This window comes from Ctenopharyngodon idella, chromosome 7 (assembly GCF_019924925.1).
Source record: "Ctenopharyngodon idella isolate HZGC_01 chromosome 7, HZGC01, whole genome shotgun sequence".
NCBI lineage: Eukaryota > Metazoa > Chordata > Actinopteri > Cypriniformes > Xenocyprididae > Ctenopharyngodon > Ctenopharyngodon idella.
This window is the reverse complement of record NC_067226.1, coordinates 50,647,413-50,662,100: the sequence shown is the minus strand read 5'-3', so window position 1 is coordinate 50,662,100 and position 14,688 is coordinate 50,647,413. Positions and strand designations below refer to the sequence as shown.

Below are 14,688 nucleotides of genomic sequence, written 5' to 3'. Positions count from 1 at the left end.
AGAAAGGTGCTAAAGACATCGTTAAAACAGTCATGTGACTGCAGTGGTTCAACCTTAATGTTATGAAGAGACGAGAATACTTTTTGTGCGCCAAAAACAAAACAAAAATAACAACTTTATTCAACAATATCTTCTCTTAAATCGTAATGTCGTAATTACCGTAATTATGAGATTTCAACTTGTAAAAAGCGTTCATGTCCTCGTAGAGCTTGTAATTACAACTTGTAAGCTGTGATTTTTTGGAGAGCTCCTGCTGTACCTCCTGACTGCTGCGGATTAATTTAGGCTTCGATAGTGTTGCCACAGAAAGGCAAAAACGACATGAACAGCTCCGAGTAAAACGGCATGTGTTGTCCTCTCGAGACTAAGGTAATTACGAGATGGCGTGAACACAGCGTAAGACTTAAAGGATTAGTTCACTTTTTAAATGAAAATTAGCTCAAGATTTACTCTCAAGCCATCCTAGGTGTATATGACTTTCTTCTTTCTGATGAACACAGTCGGAGAAATATTAATAAATATCCTGACGCATCCGAGCTTTATAATGGTGGTGAACGATACCAATGAGTATGAGCTGGAGAAAGTGCTTCCATCCACATCCATCCATCATAAACGTACTCCACACGGCTCCGGGGTTTTTTAAGATCTAGCACATAATTTAAACTTTTAAGTCATAATGGTGACTTTTACCCCCGGTTTCACAGACAAGGATTAAGCTAGTCCTAGACTAAAATGCATGTTTGAACTGTTTTAACTGAAAGCAACTAGTACTAGCGAGCGGTGACTTTTTTATCCGGGTATGCTGTCATGTCAAAACTGTGCCCGGTGCAGATATGTACGTTGGATTTGTTTATTATAAGCGACGCACAAAGATTACTAGTTTCTCTTTGGCTGCTGCAACTGTGTGTTATTGCAAGTACAGCGAAAGACAATGTGATCAGATGATGTTAGCTATTTGTTGATGATAAAGATACTGTCATCATGTAGAGTCTGATTATCTGATTTCTCCCAGTCTAATCTATGGTATTAATTTCACATTATTTCTTATAGCAACTCTTTGATTCTACAGTATTAGACCCAACAGTGTTTTAATCAGACATCAAAGATTAAAACAAACAAAAACAACAACAACAAAAAAAAACACTGTGCACTAAAAATTTAAGCTGCTTTGACATTAAGACACACACAGACATCAAGAATCAGTGAATGAATCTCAATAACAGTGACATGCTTCATGCCGCAATGCATTCTGGGTGCATCATACAAAACTCATCCATGGCTCCCAGAATGCATTGCGGCATGAAGAATGTCATCATTGTTGATTCACAAGTTGATTCTTGAAGTTTGTGTGAGTCTTATTGTCAAAGGTGTTTAAATTTAATTGAATCTCATTGTGAATCATCTTGAATCGAATCATTCTGAATTTGCAAAAATCGCTCTTGAATCATGAATCAAATCTTTCTTTCCAAAGATTCACACATTTAATTTATTCCAGGAAGCTGAAATTTTGATTTTTTGTAAGTGACAACATATCCTAAATATCATCCAAACACATATAAATTTAACATATTTAATTGACAGTTCATTGTGACATCACTTCACTTCTGCCTTTCCAATAAACCAGATTTCATTCTGCTGAGACACAAATAATATTATTCTTAACATCTGCTGCTCAAAGTTTTATTGATATAGATAATATTAGTGAAAACATACAGACACATAAACACACCAGATATACAAAGAGATTCTTAAATCAGACATATATTGTATTTGTATTTTAGACATCTAAAGAATATTAAACATTAATGTTAGAAAACTTTGATAAGATCACATTATGTCATGATCATTAACATACAGAAATAAAACAGAGACTTTTAAAACACAATTAGTAGATTCACTCAGAAATTATTAAAGAACAAATCAAACAAGTAAATAAGAAAAATAATGGAGAATGAAAACAGTGAATGTAAGTAAACACACAAACATTCACGTGTCTTTTCACTCTTCATATCTGCTGCAGATGAAGTTGAGTTTGTGAGTTTCAGGAAGGCTGATCCAGCGCTGATCTCCTCCAGACTGAACTGCTCCTTTTCTCTTCTCGAGGCGGCAGTCTTCCGGTGTCGTTCCGTTCCCTGGAGCCCAGTTCTGATAGCACACGATCTCTCCGCTCAACCAGAGCCACATGTTCATGCTGCAGTAGTTGTGTAAACCCAACCACACCAACTCAGTAGACGCCCGTTTAACCACATTCATCACACGACGCTGAATCTCTTCTGAATGAACCGAGACCAGATCCGTATGATTCTGTCTGCAGTATCTCAGAGCTTCAGACCACGTCAGATTCTCTTTGATCAGAATCAGTTTATCTGGACACAAAACAAACCACAAGCAGAAACTAGAGAGAGACTGATCAAAAACAACATGCAGAACAAACACTGTGGAGGAATTTGTCATGTCAGACATGTAGTGTGAACTTTAAGATATCTGGAGGTGATGGATGGATTGTGTGTGTTTTGTGAGGATCTGCTCACCTTCATGACACATAAAAGGATGTTGTTCGCTGCAAGGGGCGTCATTCCATTGTCCCTGAGCGTTCGGATAAATCTCTACACAGTTTTCATTTCCAGCATTATTAGGTTCACCAGTATTCCAGTATCTGAATGAGGAGTTACTCTGATCTGACCACTGCCATGAGTCTCTGAACAGACCGATCCAGACATCACCAGATATGAGATTATCACTGATGATCTTCTGAAGCTGTTGACTCTCATTCTGGTTCCTCACACTGACCAGATCAATGTGATTCTGTCTGCAGTAACTCTGAGCGTCTCTCCAATTCATCGTCTGATGGACAAAGACGAGTCCTGTGTTCACTTTAAGAAAAACAAATGGAAACAGATTCATGAATCAGTTTGTTCATTATTCTTATGCTGCTTTATGGTTTGGATGTGAATAAGAGCAGCAGTGGAAACATCAGAAACACGTGTCATTCAAAGACTGTTTCTACAGCTGATGATATATTAAATATTCAGGAGTACACCCTGAGTACTCTAGCAACAGCCTACCAACAACCCTAGCAACTACCCAGAATACCCTTGCAACCGCATAGTGACAGCATAGCAACCACCCAGAATTCCTTAGCAACCACATAGCAACACCTTAGTAACCACTCAGTGTACCTTAGCAACTGCATAGCAACACCCTAGCAATCACCCAGACTACCCTAGCAACCACATAGCAACCACCCCAAGTATCTTAGCAACCGTATAGCAAAACCATAGCAACCACCCCAAATACCTTAGCAACCGCATAGAAAAACCATAGTAAGCACCCCAAGTACCTTACAAACCACATAGCAAAACCATAGCAACCACCCCAAGTACCCTAGCAACCACATAGCAAAACCATAGCAACCACCCCAAGTACCTTAGCAACCACATAGCAAAACCATAGCAACCACCCCAAGTACCTTAGCAACCACATAGGAAAAACCATAGCAACCACCCCAAGTACCTTAGCAACCACATAGCAAAACCCTCACAACCACTCAGAGTACCCTAGCAACCACATAACAACACCCTAGCAACCACCCTGAGCACCCTAACCCTGTCTGTCTGTCTGTCTGTATCTATTCATCCATTCAAACTAAAACTTAAACTATTTCAAACTGAAAAGCTTCAAACTTCAAGATTTTCAAACTATTTCAAACTTTCTGGCGAGGCTTTTTCAAGCCAAATTAAAGTTTGTCTTCAAAGTTTTTATAATTATACATTTAAATTCACTCCCATTAACATATTTAAATGTAAATATGCTAATGAAAATTTATTTAAATGTGTTAAAAATATATATTTCAGTTTTTTATATCAATATATGCTAAAGCGCAATAGTACTACATTTAAATACCTTTTCATTAGAATATTTAAATGTGTAAAATCATACATTTTAAATATGCTAATGCAAATTACTTTAAATATAAAAAAATATATTGTATATTTAAATAAATGTTTATATTAATATATGCTAATGCAAATAAATTACACATTTAAATTAGTCTCTAAATGTGTGTGCGTGTGTGTGTTGTGTGTGTGTGTGTGTGTGTGTGCTGTTAATGTTTAATGTTCAGTTATGTTTGACGTTTGAAAGAGTTTCTGTTATTGAAGTTTTGATCATTATTGTTCAGAAGAGTAGAGATTATGGTTCAGTTGTGAATAACTGCATGTACTAATACTATGAAGCTTGTTGTTTTGATCATCTTTGCTAATGTAAGTACAGTAACAAGTTTGTTTCTACTTGTTCTGTGCAGAATACAGTCTTTTAATTGAACAACACGACTCAAAGTCAAATACAAACAGATAGTTTATATTCACTCAAAATCAAAACTGAGAGTCAAATTAAAATAAAGAAGCACTAAAAATATTATAATCATTGTATCATAGACTAAATAATTTAGGAGATTTTACATGATTTATTCATCTAGATTCCATTACAGAAATCAAGCTATAAAAACTACTCAAATATCATGTGTAATATTGTTATCATATGTTTTGTTTAAGTCGATCTCACACATAATTTTTACAGTAACACAATAATTCTATTTTGTTCATAAATATCAAGATGGAGCAAGTTCTTTTATGTCTATTATATTTTAAACTTTTATGCATTCATTAATTTATTAGAATTTATTATAAGTTATGTTGGTCAAAACAATGGTTTGATATTTTTTGAATTTATCATTTACAGTATAAATTTTACAGAAAAATATAATTCTCTACACTCTCTAATGTCAGATTCCCACAGTTATCAACAACAAAAGATCAACATTCGTTCAATATCGGTTTATTTTCTACACAGAAGTTGAAAGTGGACAAATATATATTTATGACCAGATTAAAAAGTATCAGAATTTAATATTGCATTAAAATGTTGTACAGTATACAGTGTATCTTTCTATAAATAATGTTTGTTGTCATTGTAGGAAACTGAACTTACTGTTGTTAGATGAACTGCAGATGAAAGTCAGGCTGATACTACATGACCCATCATGCCATTGTCCATTTCTCATCACAGCACACTCATCTGTGCCATCAGGTTGTCCAGGAGCCCAGTTCAGATAGAGCGCAGGATCACCTGAAGACCACTGCCATTTATCAACACCCGTCCTCTGCAGCCCAATCCAGGCATGTCCATCATTCACACTCTTGTTCAGCTCGATCATGTCGTTCATGTTGTCAACGGTGGCCAGATCTGTGTAATTCTCTCTGCAGTATCTCTGAGCTTCAGTCCAGGTCTTCATCACGTTTATAAAGTGATACTGACGCTGAACACATTCAGATACGGAGCAGAGAGCTGTGAAAGAGAGGGTTTGATTTAATGCTTTTCATAACAGAGTCAAACCTGATGAAACTATAAACCATAAATAAAACAACAAACACACTCACCAATGAGAAGAAGAATGAAATATAGAGTTTGCTCCATTTCTGAGGAAGAAACACATTGAAACACTCAGATAATCCCATATTCATCTTGAAATAAAACATGATCATGTGATTAAAAAAATAGCAGAACAACAAAATTCACAATCATTCAGACAATATTAACATCTCAAAGTCTAGTTGTGTTTGAAGAATGAACATGTGAGTTGTTCTTACTTTAGAGGTCGTGTGTTTCTGTCCTGAGTCTGATGTTTCTGTCTGCAGCTTTAAACAGTGTGATCATTATATCTGCTCTCATCCCTCATTCATCATCACATCATTTGTTTATTACTCTGAAAACCCCTATATCATATTCACTTCCTCTATATTTGTGTATTAGTCCAACTCTTTCCCTTTATTTGCATATAGAAAGGCAGAAAAACTTTTTTTGCACTCATATTTCTTCTGAGCGCAGAGACCCCTAGTGGTGGTGAGGAGACATTCACAACAGAGATGAGATCAAGACTCAGTCTGCATTAAAGGGATTGTTCACCCAAAAATGAAAATATTGTCATCAATTACTCACCCTCAAGTGCTTCCAAATCTGTATGAATGTATTATTTCTGTTGAACACGAAAGAAGATATTTTAAAGAATATGGGTAGCTAGACAGTTGATGGAAGGTTGTTGGACTCTCATTATCCCACTGAAATAATAACATCATCTTCTGCTGCTGCTGTTTCAGTCTTATTTCCTCTAAATACTTGATTGTGATTGGCTGGAACGCAGACATTAAAACTGTTACATTTTTTAGAATTTGTCTCTTTGTGAAAATTCTTATTTTGTTTCATTTCTGACTCCTGCTGTTTACCGTTTCTTTGAACACATTTGCACGTAAACACATCCTCATCACTCATTTTCTTATCTCCACATCACATGTAGACGTTCAGTCTGGACAATATTTACATCTCTGACGTGAAACAGGATAAACAGTGAGTGTTTTTGTTCTAGTCATATTTCATAATTCATCCAGTCTTATTCATCTGTTAGTTTTATTGCAACAAAAGGAAAGTTACACTATAACTGTGTCTCAGTTCAGAGGATGCGTCCTCAAAGTCCATGAAGGTCCGAAGCGAGTGTTGTTAAATGAGACACTATAGCCTACAGATGATTTCCTGTTTACATCACCAGCTGTTCACGCCCACTGCTGCTGCATTAAGATCATGTGTGTGTTAAACCAGTCGAGTCAGATGAACACTTTAAGTTCTTATGTCCGTCAGGACAGCAAAAAATTACCAATAGAAGTTAAATCTAGGTTACACCCCTTCGATGTTGTCTCTGGCAAAGGATTCCTCCAAGTGGCCCAAACACTAATAAACATCGGAGCCAGTACGGTGCAGTTGATGCTGATGCTGTCATACCACATCGCCAAACTGTTTGTGACAGGGCAAAGCACCAGACTGCCGCTGATAAAGAAAAACTGTCAGAGGTCATCCAGAAAGTTGTGGAATACAGTGGGATTGCTGTTACCACAGATATGTGGACAGACGAATTTATCAAGAGGGCACATACAGTCCTTACATGTCACTACATCACCGAGAAGTGGAGTCTGGAGAGTCGCATTCTGGCAACAGTGGAATTTGACAGTCATCTAAAATATCCATAACCAAATAACCAGTTATGGAATATCAGCAGACAAAATCATGTTTGTCAGTGACCAGAACATAAAGGCTGCACTTCGGACCTACCACTGGGTCCCGTGCTCCGCACACATACTGAACACGGTGTTGAGACACACGTTCAGTGAGAGGAATGCACCAGAACAAAGAGGTGGTGGAAATGTTAGATAAGTGCAAAAGCCTGGTGACATTTCTGAAGAGAACAGGAGCTGTTGCAAGTTTAGCGCACACTGCGATTCACGAATGTGAAGCTCGATGGAACAGTGAAGTCGACATGCTGGAATCTGTACTGAAACAGTACAGTGACATCAGACAGCTCCTGGATGACAAAGGCCAGCTGCATCGAATGGAGGGCATCATCAAGACCAGCTCGTGCACTTGATTGAATTCCTCACTCTCTTCAAATTAGCCATTAACGAGCTGGAAGGAGAAAAATACTCGACAGTTCACATGGTGCTGCTCTGGTTTTTCAAACTTAAGAGACACTGTGAGCCCAAGTTTGGAGATCCATCCATCTCCGTGCTCGCGCATCCAGTCTGCTTGATGAGAAGATGGTCCTAACTCCCACTCACAAGGTCGCCACCTTTCTCTGTCCCAAATTTAAATCACTGAAAATGATGACTCCAGAGGACAGACAGGAGGTTAGGGATGCACCGATACCAGTATCGGTATCGGGCCGATGCCAAGCTCATGTACTTGTGCTCGTACTCGTAAAAATACCCCCGATACCAAAGACCGATACCTCGCGTGACATAACCATAGGGACGTAACTGACAGAATTTTCCGTGCACAGAGACACCGGCGGCAACAGCAGAAACACTGTTAGCCTCAGAGGTGTGGAAATACTTCAAAATTAATGATGACAACACACACATTGCGAACTGCAAGCTTTCAATCACAATTCGTTATCGATTAGTGAAGGCGGGATAGGCGGAATCGCGCTGAAAGACACAGACCAGAAGCGCGCTCTCTCTCGCGCGCGCGATCAGTTCTCCTCGCGCCTGAATGGTCAAATGCACACATAGTTGTCAAAATGTCCATCGTGTGGAGTATCACGTAAATACAGTCGGTTATGGCTTAAGTGGACGTAAACATTTGGGTGAAAACAGGATATGTGTCAGTATCCATGGATTCGGTCTTCCGTAGCCTATATTTGTCATTAATGTTAATAAAACAACAAAATATGTTAAATAAATGTATACATGGTAACTAAACCTACCAAAAAAAAAAAAAAAAAGCGAGAGAGAGAGAACTTTAACTACTTTAGTTAATTTATTATTTATTTATTTCGCATTATACCCAAGCACTTTGACCACTGATAGGTGTGCGTTAACAGATTCCTCGTATCCCCGTTGTAGCTGAACATGACAGCAGTGGACGAGCGAAAAAGCAGAAGATGAGACAAAAAGATCGCTTATTCCCACGGCTGCTGCGCCTTGCTATGAGAATATTGAGCATTCCTGCAACAAGGAGGTTCATTTAGTGCCGCGTTATAGAGACGAGGCGGAATCGCCTGAATCCTGGAACAGAAGATGCTCTTCTGTTTTTGCACAGTGCAAAGAAAAAGTCTAAGTAAGACTAGGCCATTAACAGTTTGCGTTGAGGCTGAATTGACACTCGTTTTTGTTCTTATATCTGTAGGCTTTAGAAGCAATGAGTTTTTCTATAAATGAATGTTTGTTGCAAAAAGTCGCAGTAGCTGATAATATTCCGAATTGTATTTTGAACAGATAGGACTAATAAATGAGCCTATATCGAGCCATTAGCCTAATTGGTCTGAACACATTTCATTTGAGCGCGCGCGCGTGTGTGTGTGTGTGTGTGTGTGTGTGTGTGTGTGTGTGCTTGTTCGCCTGTTCGGGAAGTCGCAGTGACAGAAACAGTGAGATGTCAGGGCTCAGGTTTGATCTGTCTCTTTCTCCTGCATGAGCCTTTGTTTTTGTTTTTGTCCGCACGTGCCGGCCACGATCAGCTGTTCGCATCTCGCGATCGGCGCGGTTGTGCACGCGTTCACAGCTGTCTGTTATTTCCTTAACTATTTTCTCCTTATTTAAATCTCATGTTTTCTCTTTGTCTTGTTTTGGTTCATCAGTTATTGGTTTTGTGTTTTTTCAGGGTTTTTTTTTTTTTTTTTTGCCCAGTTATTCTCTCTGATGTCTGGACTGCCTGTGCTCCTTGACCAGTGGTCTGTTCATCTGGATTTTTGGACTTTTGCTCTGGAGGGGTCGGTCGGTTTATATTCACAAAACTCTATAACCATATTTTGGATATAGCCTAATAGTGGAAATCAAACAGTGGGCAGGTAGTGAAGAGGAGAACACAAGTTCAAACAGAGAAAAAACATTTAATCATTTTAACCCCCAACCAATATAACAAGAAATTGACTTTAAATGTGTCCAAAAATATATTTACAATTAACAATAATACAAACTCCCCAAATGAAATAATGAAGAGAGCACGAGTGTTGCCAAATCAAATAACAAAATAAAACAAAATTCTTAAGATTTAAATCTAAACTAGAATATTCAAAAGCAACATCTTCAGCGTGTTACTCGTGTAGTACCCTTACCGCCTGATGAGGGGAGATATAAGAGTTAATAAAACACAGGACACGGAGCTGCTGCTGCTTCACCATCAGAGTCTGTGTATTGTTGTTTTTTTATTTTATTTATAACCATTTAAAACATTACATGTATTTTTTTATATGCCAATGAGTGACAGCATCACTTTAAGATAAGTAACAAGATTACTGTATACAGTTTCTCATTGACTACTATGTCAACAATTAAAGACATAATATATTCATTTATAACACACACATATATAACATTCTGCATGACAACATAAACATGTTGCTGTATTTAACACTTGAATGAACACTGAAAATGTGTTCATATGTCAACAAAAATGATTCTTTTTTATACGTTTTAAGTACAAACACATTTATCAAACTTATTTCGTGAAAAATACATCTTTTAAAGCACAGTCAACTACAACTCGTTACTCATAACTGTTGCATTATTTATCAAAAACACATTATATTCATGGATTAACTGTATTATCACGCTATTTGTCAGACCGCATCATTAGCATGAAATGCATGACTAGCACACGCGATACACAGAGGGAACTTGAAACAAACTATTACACTTCTGATAAAGGTAAATTATTAAAGACTTTAAACAATGTCATTTACATTCCTCGTAACTCTAACATGTCAAAAACATACTCTTATTGCATTAATGTGTTTCGTACCTGATGAGGGCAGATATAAGTAAGCACTAAGGTTCGAGAGGCTGTGCTGTATCGTGAATAAGTCACGGCTGAACAATACAGTAAACTTCAATGAACAACATTAATTGAGAACATACGGTTTACGTTGCTAAGAGTGGTTGCTAAGGGTGTTGTGTAGTGATACACAGAACCGTTGGGTGAAGCGGTCATAGCTGTGCTTTATCGTGAATAAAACAGCTATTGACCAATCAGAGTCGAGGACAGGAACTAACCGTTTTATAAGTATTAATAAAACACAGGACAAGGAGCTGCTGCTGCTTCAACATCAGAGGCTGCATCTGAAAACCTCGGCAGTGACTTGTTGCCAGGAAATGACTTGAAAGGCAGCATTTGTGCATGAAGGCACCTCACGAAACTGATTTCAGACACACTTTTAAGGCAGTGTAACAGCAAAATAGTGCGAGCTTTGGTGAGAACTAAAGAAATATTTACTACAGTAGTAATTTCTCACTAGAAATGACATTGAAAGTGGAAAATGTTGATCAAAAACATATATTTACACACAAACTGACCAGCAAACGCAACTTTTGGACGCCATCTTTATTTTTCTAGCTCAACTGTCACAGAATGGAAAGCACAGGATTGTGGGATATCAAAGGCAGCGAAGGATGCATCTTCAGAAATCGATCAGAGGAAGGTATCTCAGGAAACAGGAAGTGAACCTAACATTGGATTTGGACGTGCCTTGATGCCTTCCTACCTTGAAATATGTCCTCCGAAGGCAGCATTTTCCAGTTTTCGGACGCAGCCAGAGTCGGTGTATTGTTTGAGCAGCGCGCCCCCTCCCACGGAGGTGAACACTTCCCAAGGGAAAAGCAATCAAATAATCGATCGAAGGCTGAGCAAGGAAAATCAATCGCTAGAAAAATGTATACACAATGTAAAATACATTTGATAAATACATTCTCTTGTCTTAGCACAATTATTTATCATCTTTTATAACCACCACACTCGCACGCCCTAACTTAACTACTCTAACTAAACAAACAAAACTTACACACTCCTAAACTAATGAACTAATACATAAAAATGAACTGCGTGATGTATGTCACGTGACATCATATCCTGCTCTCGTCTTAAACTTACCAAACAGGTGAGCAGAGAGCACGGACACACTCCATGCTCAAATCAAATTACAAAACTAAAGGCAAGGGGTAAAAGAAAGAATGAGGCAAATAAACAGCATAGAGGGTAACAGATCAAGCATACTTTGGGGCTACAAATGTTTCAAAGAGGCACGCTCACGCTCTCACGCTCTCTCTCTCACACACACACACTCGGAATTTAGCCCAAACCCAGAGTTATTCCCCGTATCCTGGGAATAGGAACCAGCCGAGAGAGAGGAGTCGGGGTGGTGGAGGGATGCTGAAAACTGTCAAGGTAACTAGATGAGTCGACTGTGTGTATATATGCCTCCTCCTGAGCTGATTATATGGACCATTTGAACGTGCTCCTCCTGAACTTTGTTTATAAAACATCATTTGTCACTTGAACTCTGCAATCTCTCGAGATGAAGACATGTAAGAGGCTGACAATTAGCTGAACATATGACACTTAGCCTACATTTTAAAATCTTTATTTGAATAAGGCAACATTTTTATTTAAAACCCTTTATTTGAATATGGCAACATGATACCTCTTTCTACAATATTTCTATGATTAAATCACAGACAGAGACCCCTTCTCTATCTATTAGTTAGTAATCTTGTTGACATCATCCATAGCAATGAGGTCAACCCCGCCCTTTCAGCAGTTTACATCTTCCACTCTCCCAATGTCATTCTTTGATAACACTTGAAGAGCTTTCTTCTTCTGCCTTACAGTTGCACTGTTCATCATGTCTGATTTTGTATCAATCCTGTAGGGAAGTGTCGTTCTTATCTTGCGATTCATTTAGAGCTCTGCAGGAGATGCACCATGTTACAGAGGTGTTGCTCAATAGCTCACCCAGGTGAAAAAGATGTAGTATTAAATGTATTAAAAATGTACTTGAAATGCAAGTAGTATGTTAATAATACATTTGTATTCACAACATGCTTATTTGAAGGGCATTAAAAATATACTGAATTGCATTTTAATACATTTCTGAAAAAATATACTAGAAGTACTTATAAGTATATGCTTAATTACACTTTTAAAAAAATATGCTAAACACAAGCATACTTTTAGTGAATTAGTGTATTTACAGAAAACATACTTATGTTACTCTTACTTAAAGTATATTTTATGTGTACTTTAAGAACATAGCAACATGATTCAGCTTTTAGTGGGTTTAAATGTACTTTATAACCATGTGTAGGCCTACTGCAATATATTTCAAATATTTATATATTTAGAATTTAAAATTTTTTCAAAAGAAAGATATTTTGAAAAACATTTTTAACATTTACAATGTACCAACTTATAATGTATTATAAACATTTGTCAACTATTATTAAGTATTGCCATAAGCATACTTAAAATTAATATGTTGTTCAGTTTTACTTGTAAAAGGTTATGCTACTTAAAAGGCTGTTGTCCATTACATGATACATTAATTTTAATAGACTACTGGAATTCCCAAGGATTTCAACATCATATTATTTGAAATGCATCATAAATCAATTTTCCAAAGATGCTTAATATATATTTATATATATAATAATATAATTACTTGTGTTTAAATTTAAACAAGTGTAACAAACGTGATGAAACCTGATTGGTTTCAAGGCTGTTGAACGGCTCTGATTGGTTCTTATGATGATGAGCTCGCAGTCGCAGGCAGCCTCGCACCAGATACGCTGTGTGCTTTGAATGTTAATAGAAGACTTAATTTAAACTGTTAAATTATATAGACTAGAGCGATCGTGTCACTTTAGAGCACTTGAAAGAGACCATGTGATTCATATGGATTACTTTTTTTTTTTTTTTTTTGCGATGAACTTTTTGAAACGTGAAGTTTTGGTGAGTCATCTTTCATCAGAGGGATATAAATCTCCAAGATTTCATTAAAATATCTCAATTTTTCTTTTGTGTGGCTTTTGGAACCCCGTTATTTTGTGACTCCAGGTAAGATTTGTATTTAATTAAAGGTGCTCTATGTAAGTTTTCAACTGTACTAAAGCATGAAAATATGTTTGTAGATGTTTATTAAACATGCTGTGTTCACATACACGTTTCTCTGAAAACCATTGCTACAGCCAGTTATTTTACTTTGAAATTTGCGTTCTGTATCGGAATTTCTGTTTTTGTTTTGGTCTTTGCCAATTTACCCAATAGTATTTCGCCACCCCGGGTTGCCAGTTGGCAGAAAATAAATGCAGTGAATTGCAGCCATGGAAGCCAGCGAACAAACTGGGTCAGAGATCACAGATTCTACCTGACCTAAAAAGCCTCAGCATCCATCTAAAAATCTCTAAACGGAAGCATATTAAAACATGATATCAACTCATTATAAATCAATAAATCAACTAATTATCTTACAGTGTGTAAGTCTCCTCGCCTTCCAATGTCAATTGAGTTCGCTCCCGTTGCGTCTTCAAACTGGCAACCCGCGAGAGCGTTGAGTCTGAGGAGGAGGGGGCGGGGCAAACATTCTTATGTAGCCCTCTCTCTCTCTCTCCGCGCGCTTACTGGTCTCCAGCACCGCTGCTGCTACTCTGCGCTGTGTTGTGTATGATCATGGGAGGTGGTAGAGGAAGGGGACGCGGACACAGAGGGGTTCGGGATTGTGGCTTGACTGTTTATTCCACAGCACGGCATCTATAGCGTTGATAACATGAACTCAACTTAAGTTTTAAACTATTAAAGTACATTTCAATGCACATGCAATTCAATAGCAAGCTCTCGCTGCTTATATTATGATAGCTTTGTATTAGCCACCACACATTAATCACATTTAAAAGAAAGAACAAAACATTTTAACTTTACATATTACTCTGCATTTAGGTCTTTAGCAGTTTAAAACACAAAATATCTGAATAAACTGAACTTTAGTGTGATAACAACAAAGATATTTTTCATTGCAACTTCCACTATCGTTAACATGGCTTACCTATAGCGTTGATAACATGAACTGAAGAAAAGTATCAACACTACGGTACATCAAGAGGCTCAAACCATGCTAAAGGCACTTGAATCTGCCTTAACACAACAGTGGTATAGCGACATCTTGTGGACAACACAATACACTGCCTTACACTTACATAAAGCACCTTTAACTTTACTTGTCTGTGCCGGTCATATTTTGACAGCGTGTAACAGCGCGTCTTTTTCAGTGCAGCTACATTCAATTTGGTCAATCAGACGCGAACAGATGAAGATGCT

General features: G+C 37.5%; 1 protein-coding gene across 11 annotated transcripts in view; it reads right to left on the bottom strand.

Annotated features, from left to right (window-relative positions):
* Positions 1-14,688, bottom strand: part of LOC127515946 (C-type mannose receptor 2-like) — a 177,283-nt gene that overhangs the window by 53,044 nt on the left and 109,551 nt on the right. For 3 of the 11 annotated variants that reach the window (XM_051900143.1, XM_051900141.1, XM_051900142.1), the window contains exons 2-5: positions 5,439-5,477; positions 4,990-5,346; positions 2,532-2,873; positions 1,731-2,366 (exon numbers count right to left, since the gene is read on the bottom strand). The exons of 2 other annotated variants lie outside the window; for them this stretch is intronic. In XM_051900143.1, the coding sequence (XP_051756103.1) occupies positions 1,999-2,366; positions 2,532-2,873; positions 4,990-5,346; positions 5,439-5,475 (1,104 nt within the window). In that variant the 5' untranslated portion in view covers positions 5,476-5,477 and the 3' untranslated portion in view covers positions 1,731-1,998. Of the gene's footprint in view, positions 1-1,730; positions 2,367-2,531; positions 2,874-4,989; positions 5,347-5,438; positions 5,478-5,648; positions 5,786-14,688 lie in introns of those variants that run through there. 6 more of the 11 variants (XM_051900130.1, XM_051900131.1, XM_051900132.1 and 3 more) reach the window with 4 other exon arrangements.